The sequence below is a fragment of the Piliocolobus tephrosceles genome, chromosome 16, assembly GCF_002776525.5.
Source record: "Piliocolobus tephrosceles isolate RC106 chromosome 16, ASM277652v3, whole genome shotgun sequence".
Taxonomy (NCBI): domain Eukaryota; kingdom Metazoa; phylum Chordata; class Mammalia; order Primates; family Cercopithecidae; genus Piliocolobus; species Piliocolobus tephrosceles.
This window is the reverse complement of record NC_045449.1, coordinates 21,615,194-21,630,508: the sequence shown is the minus strand read 5'-3', so window position 1 is coordinate 21,630,508 and position 15,315 is coordinate 21,615,194. Positions and strand designations below refer to the sequence as shown.

At 48.7% G+C, this 15,315-nt stretch overlaps 1 protein-coding gene across 1 annotated transcript in view; it reads left to right on the top strand.

The window, feature by feature from the left end:
- The first annotated feature begins 2,313 nt into the window (after positions 1 to 2,313).
- LOC116418496 (multidrug and toxin extrusion protein 1-like) overlaps positions 2,314 to 15,315 on the top strand; it is a 30,543-nt gene continuing 17,541 nt past the window's right edge. Inside the window, exons 1-7 of the mRNA XM_031934380.1 lie at positions 2,314 to 2,461; positions 3,993 to 4,035; positions 6,394 to 6,438; positions 10,176 to 10,273; positions 10,556 to 10,872; positions 10,958 to 11,025; positions 15,117 to 15,225. Of these exons, the coding sequence (XP_031790240.1) occupies positions 6,409 to 6,438; positions 10,176 to 10,273; positions 10,556 to 10,872; positions 10,958 to 11,025; positions 15,117 to 15,225 (622 nt within the window). The 5' untranslated portion in view covers positions 2,314 to 2,461; positions 3,993 to 4,035; positions 6,394 to 6,408. The remainder of the gene's footprint in view (positions 2,462 to 3,992; positions 4,036 to 6,393; positions 6,439 to 10,175; positions 10,274 to 10,555; positions 10,873 to 10,957; positions 11,026 to 15,116; positions 15,226 to 15,315) is intronic.

Sequence of the window (15,315 nt, the reverse complement as noted above, 5' to 3'; positions counted from 1 at the left end):
TGGTAGGAACAGTGGGGATGCACGTGACCAGTGTGTGTGGTAGGAACAGTGGGGATGCATGTGGCCAGTGTCTGGTAGGAACAATGGGGATGTACATGGTCAGTGTCTGGTGCCACATGACTTTCAGTTATAAGGAAGTGGGTCAAAGTGCAGCCTGATTAATACTGTAGTTCTGGACCGGGCGGGGTGGCTCACACCTGTAATCCCAGCACTTTGGGAGGCCAAGGTGGGCAGATCATGAGGTGAAGAGATTGAGACCATTCTGGCTAACATGGTGAAACCCCATCACTACTAAAAATACAAAAATTAGCTGGTTGTGGTAGTGCGCGCCTGTAGTCCCAGCTACTCGGGAGGCTGAGGCAGGAGAATCGCTTGAACGCGGGAGGTAGAGGTTGCAGTGAGCCGAGATTGCGCCACTGCGCTCCAGCCTGGGCGACAGACTGAGACTCTGTCTCAAAAAAAAAAAAGTATATATATATATACACACACACACACATGCACACACACACACACACACATATATATATAATAGTTCTGTCCAGAATTCTTGATAAACCTGTGAGAATGGCTTCAGTCTGAGCGGGGTCCAGGCAGCTAACAAAGTTGGTAAAATTGACTTGTGAATGCTGAAGGAGGAGCTTTGCAGGTTCTCATCAACAGACACAGGGGTTTTGTCTTCCTTTCCTCCTTTAATTCTACAGGGCCTTATCTTTGGGTTTATTTGCAGGTTATCAATGTCACTGGGGTCTCCGTGGGATTCGGCTTATCTTCTGCTTGTGACACCCTCATCTCCCAGGTAAATGGAAGTGGTCACACGCTCACAGTGACCTCAGACATCTGTTCTCAAGTGTGGATGGAAGAGCCCCAGTGGCAGGAAGAGTCCAGCAGCCAGCACCTGCAGCGCCTATCGGCCAGCAACTCCTCTTCTCCTGGCCTGCTTTCTTTGAAATGTCACTGGGTTTCTTTCAGCTGTGTCAACTAGTTTTTGTCTGCACAACTGCCTTACACTATATTTTGATCAAATAGGGGACATTTTGTAAAATTCCCTTCTATTGCTCCCTACGTTTGAATTTGGTATAGTTCTGTGGCTCTCAAAATTGAGCGTGCATTGAACTTGGAGGGCTTGTTAAAACCCAGCTTGCCTGGCCCCACCCAGGGGCAGGCTGGTAAATGTTCAGCAACCAGGTCTTGAGTGAAAGGGGAAGGAGGGTGAAAGCGGAAGGAGGGAAACACATGACTGGCAGTGTTTGCCGATTCCAGGGGTGTAAGTAGTTCCTCTGGTTAATTTCAGACTATCAGAGATGTCACTGAACCTGGAGCTGGAGGAGATGTGCACAACTTGAAAAGATGTGCAACATTTGGCTTGTTTTGTTTTGAGACAGAGGCTTGCTCTGTCGCTCAGGCTAGGCCGCAGTGGCACACCCATTGCTCACTGCAGCCTCGAACTCCTGAGATCCAGCGATCCTCTTGCCTCAGCCTCTCAAGTACCTGATATTACAGGCATGCGCCACTACACCCAGCTAAGTTTTTGTATTTTTTGTAGAGATGGGGTTTTACCATGTTGCACAGGCTGATCTCAAACTCCTGGGCTCAAGCAATCCTTCTACCTCAGCCTCCCAACATGTTGGGATTATAGGCATGAGCCACAATGCCCAGCCTGCCTTTTTTTTTTTTTTTTTTTTTTTGAGACGGACTCTGGCTCTGTTGCCCAGCTTGGAGTGCAGTGGTGGGATCTCGGCTCCCTGTAACCTTTGCCTCCCTAAAAAAAAATTTTTTCCAGTCTCTAAAAATAAATGAAGTGTGAATTTCAGATTGTTTACTTGTGTAAAAGAAAAAAATTTTTAAATAGAATTTTTTTTAAAAAAAGGTATGGATCTCTGAATCCTGCCCTGGGTGAATTAAGTCCAGAATGTCATTAGTGAGACCCTGGCATCAGAGTTTTGAAAATGATCCCCCGGTGATACTAATGGAAGCTGAGTTTGAGAAGCATCCTTCACACCATCCTCATCCTACCTGAACACTAGGGCAAAGTCTCTAGGGCCGTGGGCTTCTTTTTTTTTTTTTTTTTGAGAAGGAGTCTTGCTCTGCCCCACAGGCTGGAGTGCGGTGGCGTGATCTCAGCTCACTGCAACTTCTGCCTCCTGGGTTCAAGCGATTCTCCTGCCTCAGCCTCCTGAGTAGCTGGGATTACAGGCGTGCGCCACCTCACCCAGCCAACCTGCTTCTTTATGAGGCACAATTGAAGGCTTTCAGGGAACAGCTGGGGTGCTGGGTCTGTGCTAATGGGTTCATTTTGGCTGTGTGCACCCCAGACATATGGGAGCCAGAACCTGAAGTACGTGGGCGTGATCCTACAGCGGAGTGCACTCATTCTGCTCCTCTGCTGCTTCCCCTGCTGGGCGCTGTTTCTCAACACCCAGCACATCCTGCTGCTCTTCAGACAAAACCCGAATGTGTCCAGGTAAGATGGAACCTGTCGCGGCGGGACTGTGTGTCCATCCCACAGAAAGATTATCCTGTCTGGGTGCAGCCAAGGCCAGGGACAAGGCTGCACACCAAGGTGGTGCTAATCTCTCCTTGGCTGACGTCTCCCAGATCTTAGTACTTTCCTCACCTGGCACCTAAGATGTACTCCCCCTCCCCTCCTGGGTGACTTGCATGGTTAAGAGTTTTAAATGAAAATAGATTTGCAAGCACTCTGCATGTGGGATGGTAGTTTGTGACGTTTGCTCAAAGCTTGGTTATTCTTGACCTTGGTTGATATTAAAATCACCTGGGTGCTTTCAAATCCACCTGTGCCCCTGCTCCCTATCACTCAATATTCTGTTTTTTTTTTTTTTTTTTGAGACCAAGTCTCGCTCTGTGCCCCAGGCTGGAGTGCAGTGGTGCGATCTTGGCTCGCTGCAACCTCTGCCTCCCGGGTTCAAGCAATTCTCCTGCCTCAGGCTCCCGAGTAGCTGGGATTACAGGCGCCCGCCACGACGCCTGGCTAAGTTTTGAACTTTTAGTAGAGACGGGGTTTCATCATGTTGGTGAGGCTGGCCTCAAACTCCTGACCTCATGGGATCTGCCACCTCGGCCTCTCAAAATGCATGAGCCACCATGCCCGGCCAGGATTCTGTTTTAATTGGTCTGGGGTGAGGCCTGGGTATCGGGATCTTTCAAAGCACCCTAGGTAATTCTAATGTGCTGCCAAGTTTGAGAACCAGTGATTTAATTGGGTAAGAGCTTTTAAAACTCTAATCTAGACCAGCGGCTCTGAACCTAGGAGACATTTGGCAACGTCTGAAGACATTTCTGGTTATCATAGCTGGCAGTAGGCGGGTGCTCCTGGTAGAAGCCAAGGAGGCTGTGAAACATCCTGCAGTGCTCGGGACAGCACCCCACAACAAGCGGAGAATTACGTGGCCATAGTGCTGAGGTTGAAAAACCCTGTCCTAGACATAAAGACATCAAATAACCAAGAAGAGTTATCTGGGTTATAAGATGACAAGCTCTATATGTAAATTTTCACATTTGCTCTAGCAATTTTTTCTTTCTTTCTTTTGTTTTTTTTGAGATGGGGTCTCGCCCTGTCGTCCAGGCTGGAGTGCAATGGCATGATCTCAGCTCACTGCAACCTCCTCCTCCCGGGTTCAAACGATTCTCCTGCCTCAGCCTCCCGAGTAGCTGGGACTACAGCAGCTGCCACCACACCCGGCAGGCACCACACCCGGCTATTTTTTGTATTTTTAGTAGAGACGGGGTTTTACTGTGTTAGCCAGGTGGTTTCGAACTCCTGACCTCATGATCTGCCTACCTCGGCCTCCCAAAGTGCTGGGATTACAGGCGTGAGCCACCGCGCGCGGCCTGCTCCAGCAACTTAAGCCTATTAATTTGGAAAGAGCCAAGGATGCAAAAGGCAGTTTTAGTTATTTTCTTCTGCCCACCTTTCCCTGGAAACAGAGGCCTCCATCACAGTTTTTGTTTTTGTTTTTCTTTTCGTTATTTAGGCTTACCCAGACCTATGTCACGATCTTCATTCCAGCTCTTCCTGTAAGTGCTTAAGGGCTAAGAGGTTGCCTTCTTGGGGTCGGTGGGTGAAAGGTAGCCACCGTATCTGTGAGCTCAGTGCATTGGCTCAGTCTTAGATGATTCTTTTTTTTTTTTTTTTTTGAGACGGAGTTTTGCTCTGTTGCCCAGGCTGGAGTGCAGTGGCCGGATCTCAGCTCACTGCAAGCTCCGCCTCCCGGGTTCACGCCATTCTCCTGCCTCAGCCTCCCGGGTAGCTGGGACTACAGGCGCCGCCACCACACCCGGCTAATTTTTTGTATTTCTATAGAGACGGGGTTTCACCATGTTAGCCAGGATGGTCTCGATCTCCTGACCTTGTGATCCGCCCGCCTCGGCCTCCCAGAGTGCTGGGATTACAGGCGTGAGCCACCGCGCCCGGCCCTTAGATGATTCTTATCGGTGGTGTTGGTGCCATCAAGGAAGCCTGTTTTTATTTATGCTTGTTAAGGACACAACAGATATTTGTCTCGAGGAACACCAAGACTGAGGCTACTCCAGGAGGTCTGGAGTAGCGCTGGAGAGACCTCCAGAATCATCCATAGAGAAGAGTGCAAACTTTTATTGTAAACAAGGGCAAAGTCTCACCCATCTGAGAACCCCTGAGGGTGTCACTTAGAACCTTTAGACTTTTTTGGTCTGCTGATTTTGACCACACAGAACCGTTAAGCATGGGTTAATGTTTGACACAGCAGTGTGTGGTCAATGAACAATGAGAGCTAAGTGGTTTTTTTTGTTTGTTTGTTTGGTGTTTTTGAGACAGGGTCTCATGCTGTCACCCAGGTTGAAGTGCAGGGGCATTGTGGCATTGTCATAGCTCACTGCACCCTTGACCTCCTGGTCTCAAGCCATCATCCTGTCTCAGCCTCCTGAGTAGCTGGAACTACAAGCACAAGTCATCACACTTGGCTAATTTTTTGGTTTTTGTAGAGACAGGGTCTTGCTTTTTTTTTTTTTTTTTTTTTTTTTTGAGATGGAGTCTTGCTCTGTCACCCAGGCTGGAGTGCAGTGGCCGGATCTCAGCTCACTGCAAGCTCCGCCTCCCGGGTTTACGCCATTCTCCTGCCTCAGCCTCCCGAGTAGCTGGGACTACACGCGCCCGCCACCATGCCCGGCTATTTTTTTTTTTTGTATTTTTTAGTAGAGACGGGGTTTCACCGGGTTAGCCAGGATGGTCTCGATCTCCTGACCTCGTGATCCGCCCGGCTCAGCCTCCCAAAGTGCTGGGATTACAGGCTTGAGCCACCACGCCCGGCTGCTTTTTTTTTTTTTTTAAGCTAGGTTGTCACTCTGTCCCCCAGGCCGAAGTGCAGTGGCACAATCTTCACTCATTGCAACCTCTGCCTCCCGGGCTCAAGTGATCCTCCCACCTCAGCCTCCCAATTAGCTGGTACTGCAGGTGCACACCACCATACCCAGCTAATTTTTGTATTTTTTGTAGAGACAGCATTTTACCATGTTTCCCAGGCTGGTCTCGAACTCCTGGGTTCAAGCGATCTGTCTGCCTTGGCCTCCCACAGTGTTGGGTTGCATGTGTGAGCCACCACGCCTGGCCTGAGAGCTAAGTGTTTGTTATTCAGCTGGAGACTGTAGCTGAATTAGTCTGCGGTGGCTTCCATAATATAATACCACACACTAGGGGGCTTAAACAACAGAAGTTTATTTTCTTACAGTTCAGGAAGCTGGAAGTCCAAGGTCAAGGCGCAGCAGGGTTGGTGTCCTCTGCGGCCTCTCTCCTTGACCTGCAGACGGCCACCCTCTGCAGGTTGTCCCCTATGCATTCATACCCTGGTGTCTCCTGTCTTCTTATGAGGACACCAGTCCTATTGGATTAGGGCCCCACCCTAATGACCTCATTTTAATTTTATTTCCCTTTGAGGACCTCCAGTTAGTCACACTGGGGACTAGGGCTTCAATATATGGATCTAGGGACACCATTTGCCCTCAGAATTGACAGTGTGCTCACTTATTTGTCCTGAAACCTTGTAAATGTGACAGTCTTTCATGATTCCACCACATAGGACCAGTCTATATGGAGGTGCCCATCTGGAGTGTGCCCAGGGCCTCCTCTCCATGCCAGTGTCCCCACAAGAGTCCTGCACCTCCTTTTGCCAGACAGAGGGAATATGCTTGGGGCATATTCACCCATAAAGGAGATGTGGGAAGCCCCCGGGCCATAAGCCCCTGGCCCCAGCCCTGTCCTGAGACGGCAGCCTCTGTGGCTCCGTGCGGGAGCAGAGGGCAGCCGAGCCTTGGCTGTGGCTCCCAGCTCCCTGCCGTGTGACCTCACTGCTGTGTGGCAAGGCTGAAACATTAACATTCATCTCTCTTGTTCTCTTGTAGGCAACCTTTCTTTATATGCTACAAGTTAAATATTTGCTCAACCAGGTAATACTGACTGTTCTCTTCCTTTGGGAGGCTAATGGGAGTTTGTACCTTTCTGGGAGTGGGGGCCCTGAAGATACTCCAGGACCAGGGACACCAGGGTGGAGGGAGCTCACTGCTGGGAGCCACTGAAAGGTATTTTTTCAGTGTTGTGCACACACGACTCAGATGTCAGAGGTTTGTTAAGTGATATCAAGGAAAGAACATATTATATTTGGCTCTGGAAAACTTATCCAATTTCCACTTGGAAATATTGTCATTGGCAGGGTGGGCTCAGAGCCGCAGTGTTCCTTGGCTCTGCATTTTAACCAATGTCCTGGAAAGAAGGGTGTATACCTGTTTGCTCCCGAGACAGAGTGCAGGCTGGGGGCGGCTCGTCTGGCGGAGAGGGAACCAACCTGTCTGCTCTGTTCTGTCTGAATGGCCCCACTTTTCTCAGCAAGGATGTAAGAGCTCAAACTCTCATGACACCTAACGTCAGCCAGAACTCCTATGTGATTAAACAGTCACGGCCAAAGGCCCTGGCTCGGAAGGGGTAGATTTATGAAATCAGCATATGTGGGACTCTCCACATTCTTCTAGATAAGTCCAGGTAAACAGGGGTACCCGGCAATGGGTCCCGGCCGCACTGGTGGGCTCTCCAGGGATGTGCAACAGCAAGGGCCAGGATGGAAGGAGGAAGAAAGGAAGTTTCCCACCTATGCAGTGTTCTTAAAGTTAAGATATTACCCTACTAAAAAAAACGTTTTTAAAGTAGATATGGGATCTTGCTATGTTGCCCAGGCTGGTTTCAAATTCCTGGGCTCAAGAAATCCTCCTGCCTCAGTCTCCCAAAGTGCTGGGATTACAAGTGTGAGCCACTGCATCCGGCCAGGATGTTGCTCTATCAACAAAACAAGAATATTTAGAATCCCTATTAGTATTTAGAATGACATCTCAGAAATAGGCGTAGAGAAGGAAACCCACACATCTCATCCGGCTCTGGGCTGTCTCCTTTTGATCTAGACCCTTGCTAAGGCAGCATGGATACCTTAGCACGCTGCAAGGCCTTCTCCCGGACTCAGTCCCCCAACAACTGCGGTGGCCCTAACCTCAGGGTCTGATGTGACCTGAGGACACATGTGCTGAGGACAGTGTGAAAGTCTTCTCTCCTGTTCTCTGGGGCACAGGGAAAGGCCTGGAAGTAGGAGCCACGAGCTGAGAGGGATTGGGAGCTTTGAATTTGGTTACAGAGGACACGTGGGGTTTCCAAGGTCAGGAAGGAAGGCAGGGCATCCCAGACAGAGAGGATGCCTGTTTCTAGGGGCTGGGGCCCGCAGAGTCTCGTTAGGCCACTGTGCTGGGAGGGGACACAGTGAGATGATGGCATCGAGAGGCGGGCTGGCCCACGGTCAGGCTTTGTGTTCTCTGCTGGGGCATTTAGTTTTGGGAAATTAACTAATTGGGAGAGGAAGAGGTGAGAGTTATGGACAGGATCCAAACAAATGATGGTGAAGGTCTGTGATGAAGGGTTTGCGTTGTGGGAGCAGTGGGAGATGGGATGATGGGTGGGTTCTATAGAAATGGCAGGGGCTGTCGGGCCCCCAGGGTGGAAGGAGTTTCTGCCCTGGGCCCTTCCCTAGGAAGACAGGGTGACCTTTAGCTGAGCGTAGCATCAAAGAGAAGCAGCTGGGAGTTTGGAGAAAGTGAATGCTCTCGGAGAGGGTGGAGGGTGTGAAGAGAGCCAGATGGTACTGGGGAAGACAGACTTTCAAGTAGGAGAGTCAAGAGGGCCTTAGAGGAGAAGGTCACTCCACTGGGCATGGAGACGTATGCATATTGCAGGCTTGGCCAGCTCCTCTCACCCTCCCACGAGCCTGCTCCTCTGCCTTCTTCCATTCCATCGCAATGGGTGGAATTGCGTGGCCTCCCCATTTTCACTCCCAGTAACCTGTCCTTTTTGTCCTTGTCACATCCTTGACTCCATCTTTCCTTCCCTCCCACATCTGGTCAGTCACCTGGTCCTTTAGCTTCTGCCTGCTCCTCCCAATTCTCAGTGCCACCACCTGAATTCATTTCTTTCTTTTCTTTTCTTTTCTTTTTTATTTTCGAGGCAGAGTCTCACTTTGTTGCCCAGGCTGGAATGCAATGATGTGATCTCAGCTCACTGCAACCTCTACCTTCCAGGTTCAAGTGATTCTCCTGCCTCAGCCTCCCAACTAGCTGGGACTACAGGCGTGTGCCACCATGCCCAGCTAGTATTTGTATTTTTAGTAGAGACGGCGTTTCACCATGTTGGCCAGGCTGGTCTCAAACTCCTGACCTCAGGTGATCCACCCACCTTGGCCTCCCAAAGTGCTGGGATTACAGGTGTGACCCACCACGCCCAGCCCTGAATTCATTTCTTGTCATTTGTCCTCTGTGTCATTTCAGAGGACCCTAACCTGTCTCCATCCACTGCCATCTGCCTGAAAAGTAAATCTGATCACTAATTCCCTTGCTAAAAACTAACCAGGGCCTCCCCATAAATATGTGGCCTACACAAGTCATCGGCCAAGACCATTGTCCTGGCCCCGTCAGCCTGAGACCACCAGAGACAGGCCTGCAGGCCAGTGGGTTTGCAGTTCGATTTATCAACCTGTGGCAATGAGAGAGACTAAAGGGGCCGGGGGATGCCTCACCAAAGGAAGAAAAGTTATTATAAAGGTTTGAAGAAGGGTGGGGCTCAGGTGACATTATTAAACACATCGAAACCACGGTTTGATAGGCACCGAGCAGATCTGTGAGTGAGGGGCCCAACACCAGGTCTGGGCTGTGACGTGGACCCGGTGCTCCTCCTTTGGGAACTCAAGGCTAAGAAGGATGTTGAGGGTGGACAGATGTAGAATGCCACATCCAGGAGCTCCCACGAAGCTCTGTGCCTGGGTTCAAATTGAGACTTACTTTTTTGTGTTAAAGTGATTTTCAGCCTCCAGGCAAGAGTGGGGTGTTCTCTTTTTACTGATGTGATTTCAAACAGCAGTTTCCGAACAGGGTGATTTTAGAGAACACAGTTTCTAAATGAGTCAGAAAGCACTCGTCATTCTACTAGGGGAGTAATGACACTTTATGGGGACAGCGTGACCTTGGGAGAAAGGTTTCCTCTTACGTTTGCACTGACTTTATCTGCGTCTGCTATTCTAGCCGGATGCAGAGCAGAACAGAGTTTGACTTCCTTGGTCTGATGTAGTTTTACTTTCACGCCCTGTCTTACTTTGACACACCAAATAGTCTGGATGTTTCTCCGGTCCTGTACTTTTGACAGTTAGATATGTTGGAATCCCTTCCATATTCTAGAAAAGAACTCTAGTTTCTTTAAGACCTTAGGTCAATTTTTTGAATTTCTATTTTGGTCAAGAAAGTATTCTCATTTTCTCCTATCGTCCAGTGTCAAAGATGGCTTGTTGACCCATTTAGCCCCTGCCAGTCCTTGCAATGTTGGAAATAAGCCATTTATCTTCTTCCTTCTCTGCTGCTGAACATATCTTGACCGTGTCTCTCTGTGGCCAGAACTCCGCACTTTATACCTCAAAGAGAAAAGGAAGAGAAAGGGATGGGAGAGTGGAAAGGCAGGAGCAACAAGGACGTGGCCTCCCCAGTTAAGCCCCCCTGCTCTGTGACACCCACTGAGCAGGCCAGCTGGAGCCTGTGTGCTTGGGTAGCAGAAGGGCAGTCCTATTCTGTGGATCTCAAGGATGGCATATGCGGTGTCCTTGTTCCAGGGAATTCTACTGCCCCAGATCGTAACTGGAGTTGCAGCCAACCTTGTCAATGCCCTCGCCAACTATCTGTTTCTCCATCAGCTGCATCTTGGGATGATGTGAGTCCAATGTACTCTTGGGACAGGGAGAAGGGATGACTTGCATGTGGTTTTTCCAGGAGGGAGAAGAGTGGGCTCTTTAGCTGGTTCTTGTGTTCACACGTGGTCTCTTTCTTGCACACTGTGGAAAGCACTGTCAGGGCTGGAGGGTGAGGCTGCTCTGGGAAGAAGACCTTGGTCTGCTGAGGACGGCACGGGAAGGGATGAGTCTCCCTCCTCACCGAGTGGGGCAGGGAGAGGCGCAGGAAGGTGCCTCCCTCTCACTGGGACGGTTCTTTCCAGAGGCTCTGCAGTGGCAAATTTGATTTCCCAGTACACCCTGGCTCTACTCCTCTTTTTCTACATCCTTGGGAAAAAACTGCATCAAGCTACATGGGGAGGTAACGACTGCCCTTTTGTCTTCCAACTGGGACGTGGGTTTTGTCTCGGGTTGAATTCCAGCCCGATGGCCAGATCTCCTGGAAATGTGTGTGTCCCGCCCACAGGTTGGTCCCTCGAGTGCCTGCAGGACTGGGCCTCCTTCCTCCGCCTGGCCGTCCCCAGCATGCTCATGCTATGCATGGAGTGGTGGGCCTATGAGGTCGGGAGCTTCCTCAGCGGTCTGTATGAGGACGGATGACGGGGACTGGTGGGAACCCGGGGGCCCTGTCTGGGTGCAAGGCGACAGCTGTCTCTTTTCACCAGGCATCCTTGGCATGGTGGAGCTGGGCGCTCAGTCCATCGTGTATGAACTGGCCATCGTTGTGTACATGGTAAGCAGGGGAGTTGTGGGGAGGTGCCAGGCGTTTTCCTTGCTCGGTATCTGAAAGAGTCCATGGATGAGCATAGGCGTTTGTACATGAATCATTTGTGAAACGATGAACAAAAGTCAAATCCCATCCTTGAGCCTGGGAGGGTACCTCTGCTACAGCTGGATCTTCCCTGGGAACGGAAGGGGAGCTGGAGAGAAACTGCACGTGATCTGCTGGTTCTCTGTCTCCTAACGCAGCTCCCAGCTGAATCTTCCCTTGAAAGATTTGATTTTGTTTCCATACTTTTAGAATCTTTTTCAGTTGTCACAACACAGATACCTTGAGGGGCCAGCTGGGTGGCATAGCAGAGGGGTGAGGCTGGGGGTATGGCCATAAACATCAAGCTGCCTGTGTCACTGTGCCCGCTCCTGCCTGGTTCTGAAGCCTCGGAAAACACAGTGTGGCTACTCCTAGGTAGATCCCCAAAACAACTGAAAGCAGGGTCTTAAAGGGATTTTTTTTTTTTTTTGAGACGGAGTCCCACTCTTGTTGCCTTGGCTGGAGTGCAATGGTGTGATTTTGGCTCACTGCAACCTCCACCTCCTGGGCTCAAGCATTTCTTCTGCCTCAGCCTCCCACGTAGCTGAGATTACAGGTGCCTGCCACCACGCCCAGCTACTTTTGTATTTTTAGTAGAGACAGGGTTTCACCATGTTGGTCAGGCTGGTCTTGAACTTGTGACCTCAGGCGATCCAACTGCCTTGGCCTCCCAAAGTGTTGGGATTACAGGCGTGAGCCACCACACCCGACTTAAAGGGGTGTTTGTTAACTGTGTTCACAGGAGCATTACTGACAGTAGACAAAAGGTGGAAGCAACCTATATGTCCGCGGGTAAACAAAATGGGTTCTTCGCATACTGTGGAGTATTATTCAACCTTAAAGGGGAGGAAATTTTGATCATAGAGAACACCAGTCGTTAGGAGGCTTTTCTTTGACTTTATTTTCCTGAAAACATCAGCTGGAGATTCTGAAGGAAGCAAGTACCATTTTAGAAATGTAAAATTAAAAAACAGGGAGTTTGTAATGTGGGCAGAAACTCAAGCCAGCAGATATGCTTGGCATTTTTTGCAGTATTAACACTTAGATTTTTTTCCCTCTGATATTGGTTATGTTTTAAAAGTACATAGAGTACACATTTCTTGTTTTCTTTAAGAATTATTCTCTTGCAGACCTGTGTTTTTTGTTTTTGTTCTTCTATCCTTGGCAGTTTTTTAACACAGATTTTTTACTTCACTTTTAGTATTTTATTTGCATTTTATGTTTGAGTAAATTCATTAACTATATCTAAGTCAAAATGCTTAATGGTATATAGGATTCCACTATATGTGATATACTTTTAAAATCGATTTCCTATGGTTGAACAGTTTATTTCCAGTGTTTCAATTTTAACAACTCTTCAAGGAACATCCTAGGACAAATATCTTCATATACTTGTCTGATTATTTCTTTAAGATTCATAAAAGAGAAACAAAGGCACGATTTTATGTCTTTTGAATATGTTTCCATATGCTTTCCAATAGGCTTGTAAGAATTTACACTTACATTTCTTCTCAGTCAAAAGAAAGATGTATGCGCTTTCCTCAGGTTCACCGGTTTTGCCACATTTATTCTGTCTGGTCTATCTACATAGTCCATGCTCAAATAAAATATCAATACAGTCAATTCAAAACAATATCAATTGTTCTGGTAATGTCCCTTATCACTAATTTTCCCCTAGCATCTTTAGTGTCCTTTAATCTGGAACAGATCTTCATTGTTCCATTGTCTTTCTTGACCTTGGCATTTTTGAAGAACATAGGCCATTATCTGTAGAAGTTCACTCAGTGTGGTGCAGCTGATGTTTCCTTATAAATAAATTTAGATTGTCCGTTTTGGGCAGGAAAGCTAGAGAAGTGATGCTGTGTCCTCCTTAGTACACCGTATCAGGAGACACATAATGTTGATCTGTCTCAGTGTTGGTGATACTACCTTTTTACTTGGTGGCGGTGGTTTTTTTTCTTTTTGAGGCAGCATCTTGCTCTGTCACCCAGGCTGGTGACAGTGGCCTGATCTTGGCTTACTACAGTCTGACCTCCTGGGATCAAGCAATCCTCCCACTTCAGCCTCCTGAGTAGCTGGGACTACAGGCGTGCACCACCACTCCCAGCTAATTTTTTAAAACAATTTGGTCTTGTTATGTTGCATAGGCTAGTCTCAAACTCCTGGGCTCAAGCAATCCTTCCACCTTGGCCTTCCACAGTGCTGGGATTACAGGCACAGCCATTGCACCCTGCCAGTATTAACTTTGATTGCTTTGTTAAGGTGGTGCCTGCCAGGTTTCTCCTGTCAAGTTACTGCCTTTCCCTTTGTAATGAATAAATAATTTGTCAGATGATCTCTATGTTTGTCCCTACTGATGAATTTATAGGCAGAGACTCAGTCTTCTATTACTTTTTTATTCCCCAATCTGTGTATCAGATTTTCTTTAAGCTGGTCCTTAGTCATTCTGATCCTAAGGCAATGTTCGTGTTTCAACAAGTGATGACTCCTTTTTCCTTATTAATATTAATTTTTCAAGTGGTAACTTTATATATAAATAATAGTAATGGTAAATCTTTATTGAGCAATTCCTACATGCTTCTTCTAAGCAGTTAGGCATGTATGGACTCATTAAGTTCCCACAATAGCCCAATGAGATAGGTTCTATGATTAAACTCCTTTTTTATTTATTTATTTTTTTTGAGATGGAGTCTTGCTCTGTCACCCAGGCTGGAGTGCAGTGGTGCGATCTCGGCTCACTGCAAGCTCCATCTCCTGGGTTCACGCCATTCTCCTGCCTCAGCCTCCCAAGTAGCTGGGACTACAGGCGCCCGCCACCATGCCCGGCTAATTTTTTTGTGTTTTTTAGTAGAGACGGGGTTTCACCGTGTTAGCCAGGATGGTCTCGATCTCCTGACCTCGTGATCCACCCACCTCGGCCTCCCAAAGTACTGGGATTACAGGCGTGAGCCCGTAATCGCGCCCGGCCGATTCAACTCCTTTTACAGATAAAACAAAACTCTAGAGGTTTAGAGAGGGTAAGTAACTTGCTCAGGGTGATGCAGCTGATAAAAGTGGCTGTGTTGGGATTTGAACCCAAGCCATAGCCATCTGGCTTCAGAATTGTGATCCCTAACCACAATGCAGGGTTTCTTCCCTGCAGTTCCTTTAGTGCCACTCCTGTCTTGTAAACTGGATCCCTTGATAGTCTTTCAGAATAGACACTGTGCCGTGTGTGGTAGCCCATGCCTGTCACCCCAGCTACTTGAGAGGTTGAGGTTGCAGGATCGTTTGAGCCCAGGAGGTCGAGGCTGTAGTGAGCTATGACTGTGCCGCTGCACACCAGCCTGAGGGACACAATGAGACCCCGTCCCTATTTTATTTTATTTATTTAGAGATGGAGTTTCACTCTGTCGCCCAGGCTGGAGTGTAGTGGCACTATCGTGGCTCTCTGCAACCTCCGCCTCCTGGGTTCAAGCGATTCTCCTGCCTCAGCCTGCTGAGTAGCTGGGATTACAGGCATGTGCCACCACGCCCAGCTAAGTTTTGTATTTTTTAGTAGAGACAGGGTTTCACCATGTTGGCCAGGCTGGTCTCAAACTCCTGACCGCAAGTGATCCGTCCACCTCGGCCACCCAAAATGCTGGGATTACAGGCATGAGCCACCGCGCCTGGCCTCTGTCCTATTAAAAAACAAACAAACAAACAACAACAACAACAAAAACACAAACCTGGGCTCCTGGTGAGTCAGTCCATCTCCCACACTCAGAGGAGGAACATGGTTGTGCAGCACCCTCGTGTTGTAGAGGTTGGAAGCTCTGCAGCAAAGCCCAGTTTGTGCTAAGCATCCTAACCTGGGATTCAGTTTCCACAGTAGCGTGGGAGCTCCCAGCTAGACAAAGGGGATGTTGCAAATCAGTCTTTTCAAAACTTTTAGGACCAAGTTTTCCCACCAGGTGTGAGACTTGAGGCTGCTTCTGTGCACGTGTTCTCACTCTGCAGATTCGTTGTTGCAGGTTTCCTTTTCATTTTAGGTCCCTGCAGGCTTCAGCGTGGCTGCCAGTGTCCGGGTAGGAAACGCTCTGGGTGCTGGAGACATGGAGCAGGCACGGAAGTCCTCCACCGTTTCCCTACTAATCACAGGTGCTGAGATCCCTTTACCCGAGGCTCTTGCTGCAGTCTCTCCATGCAAAGCCCAGGCTCCCCCACTTCCTGTGGATCTTCTTGCTCACC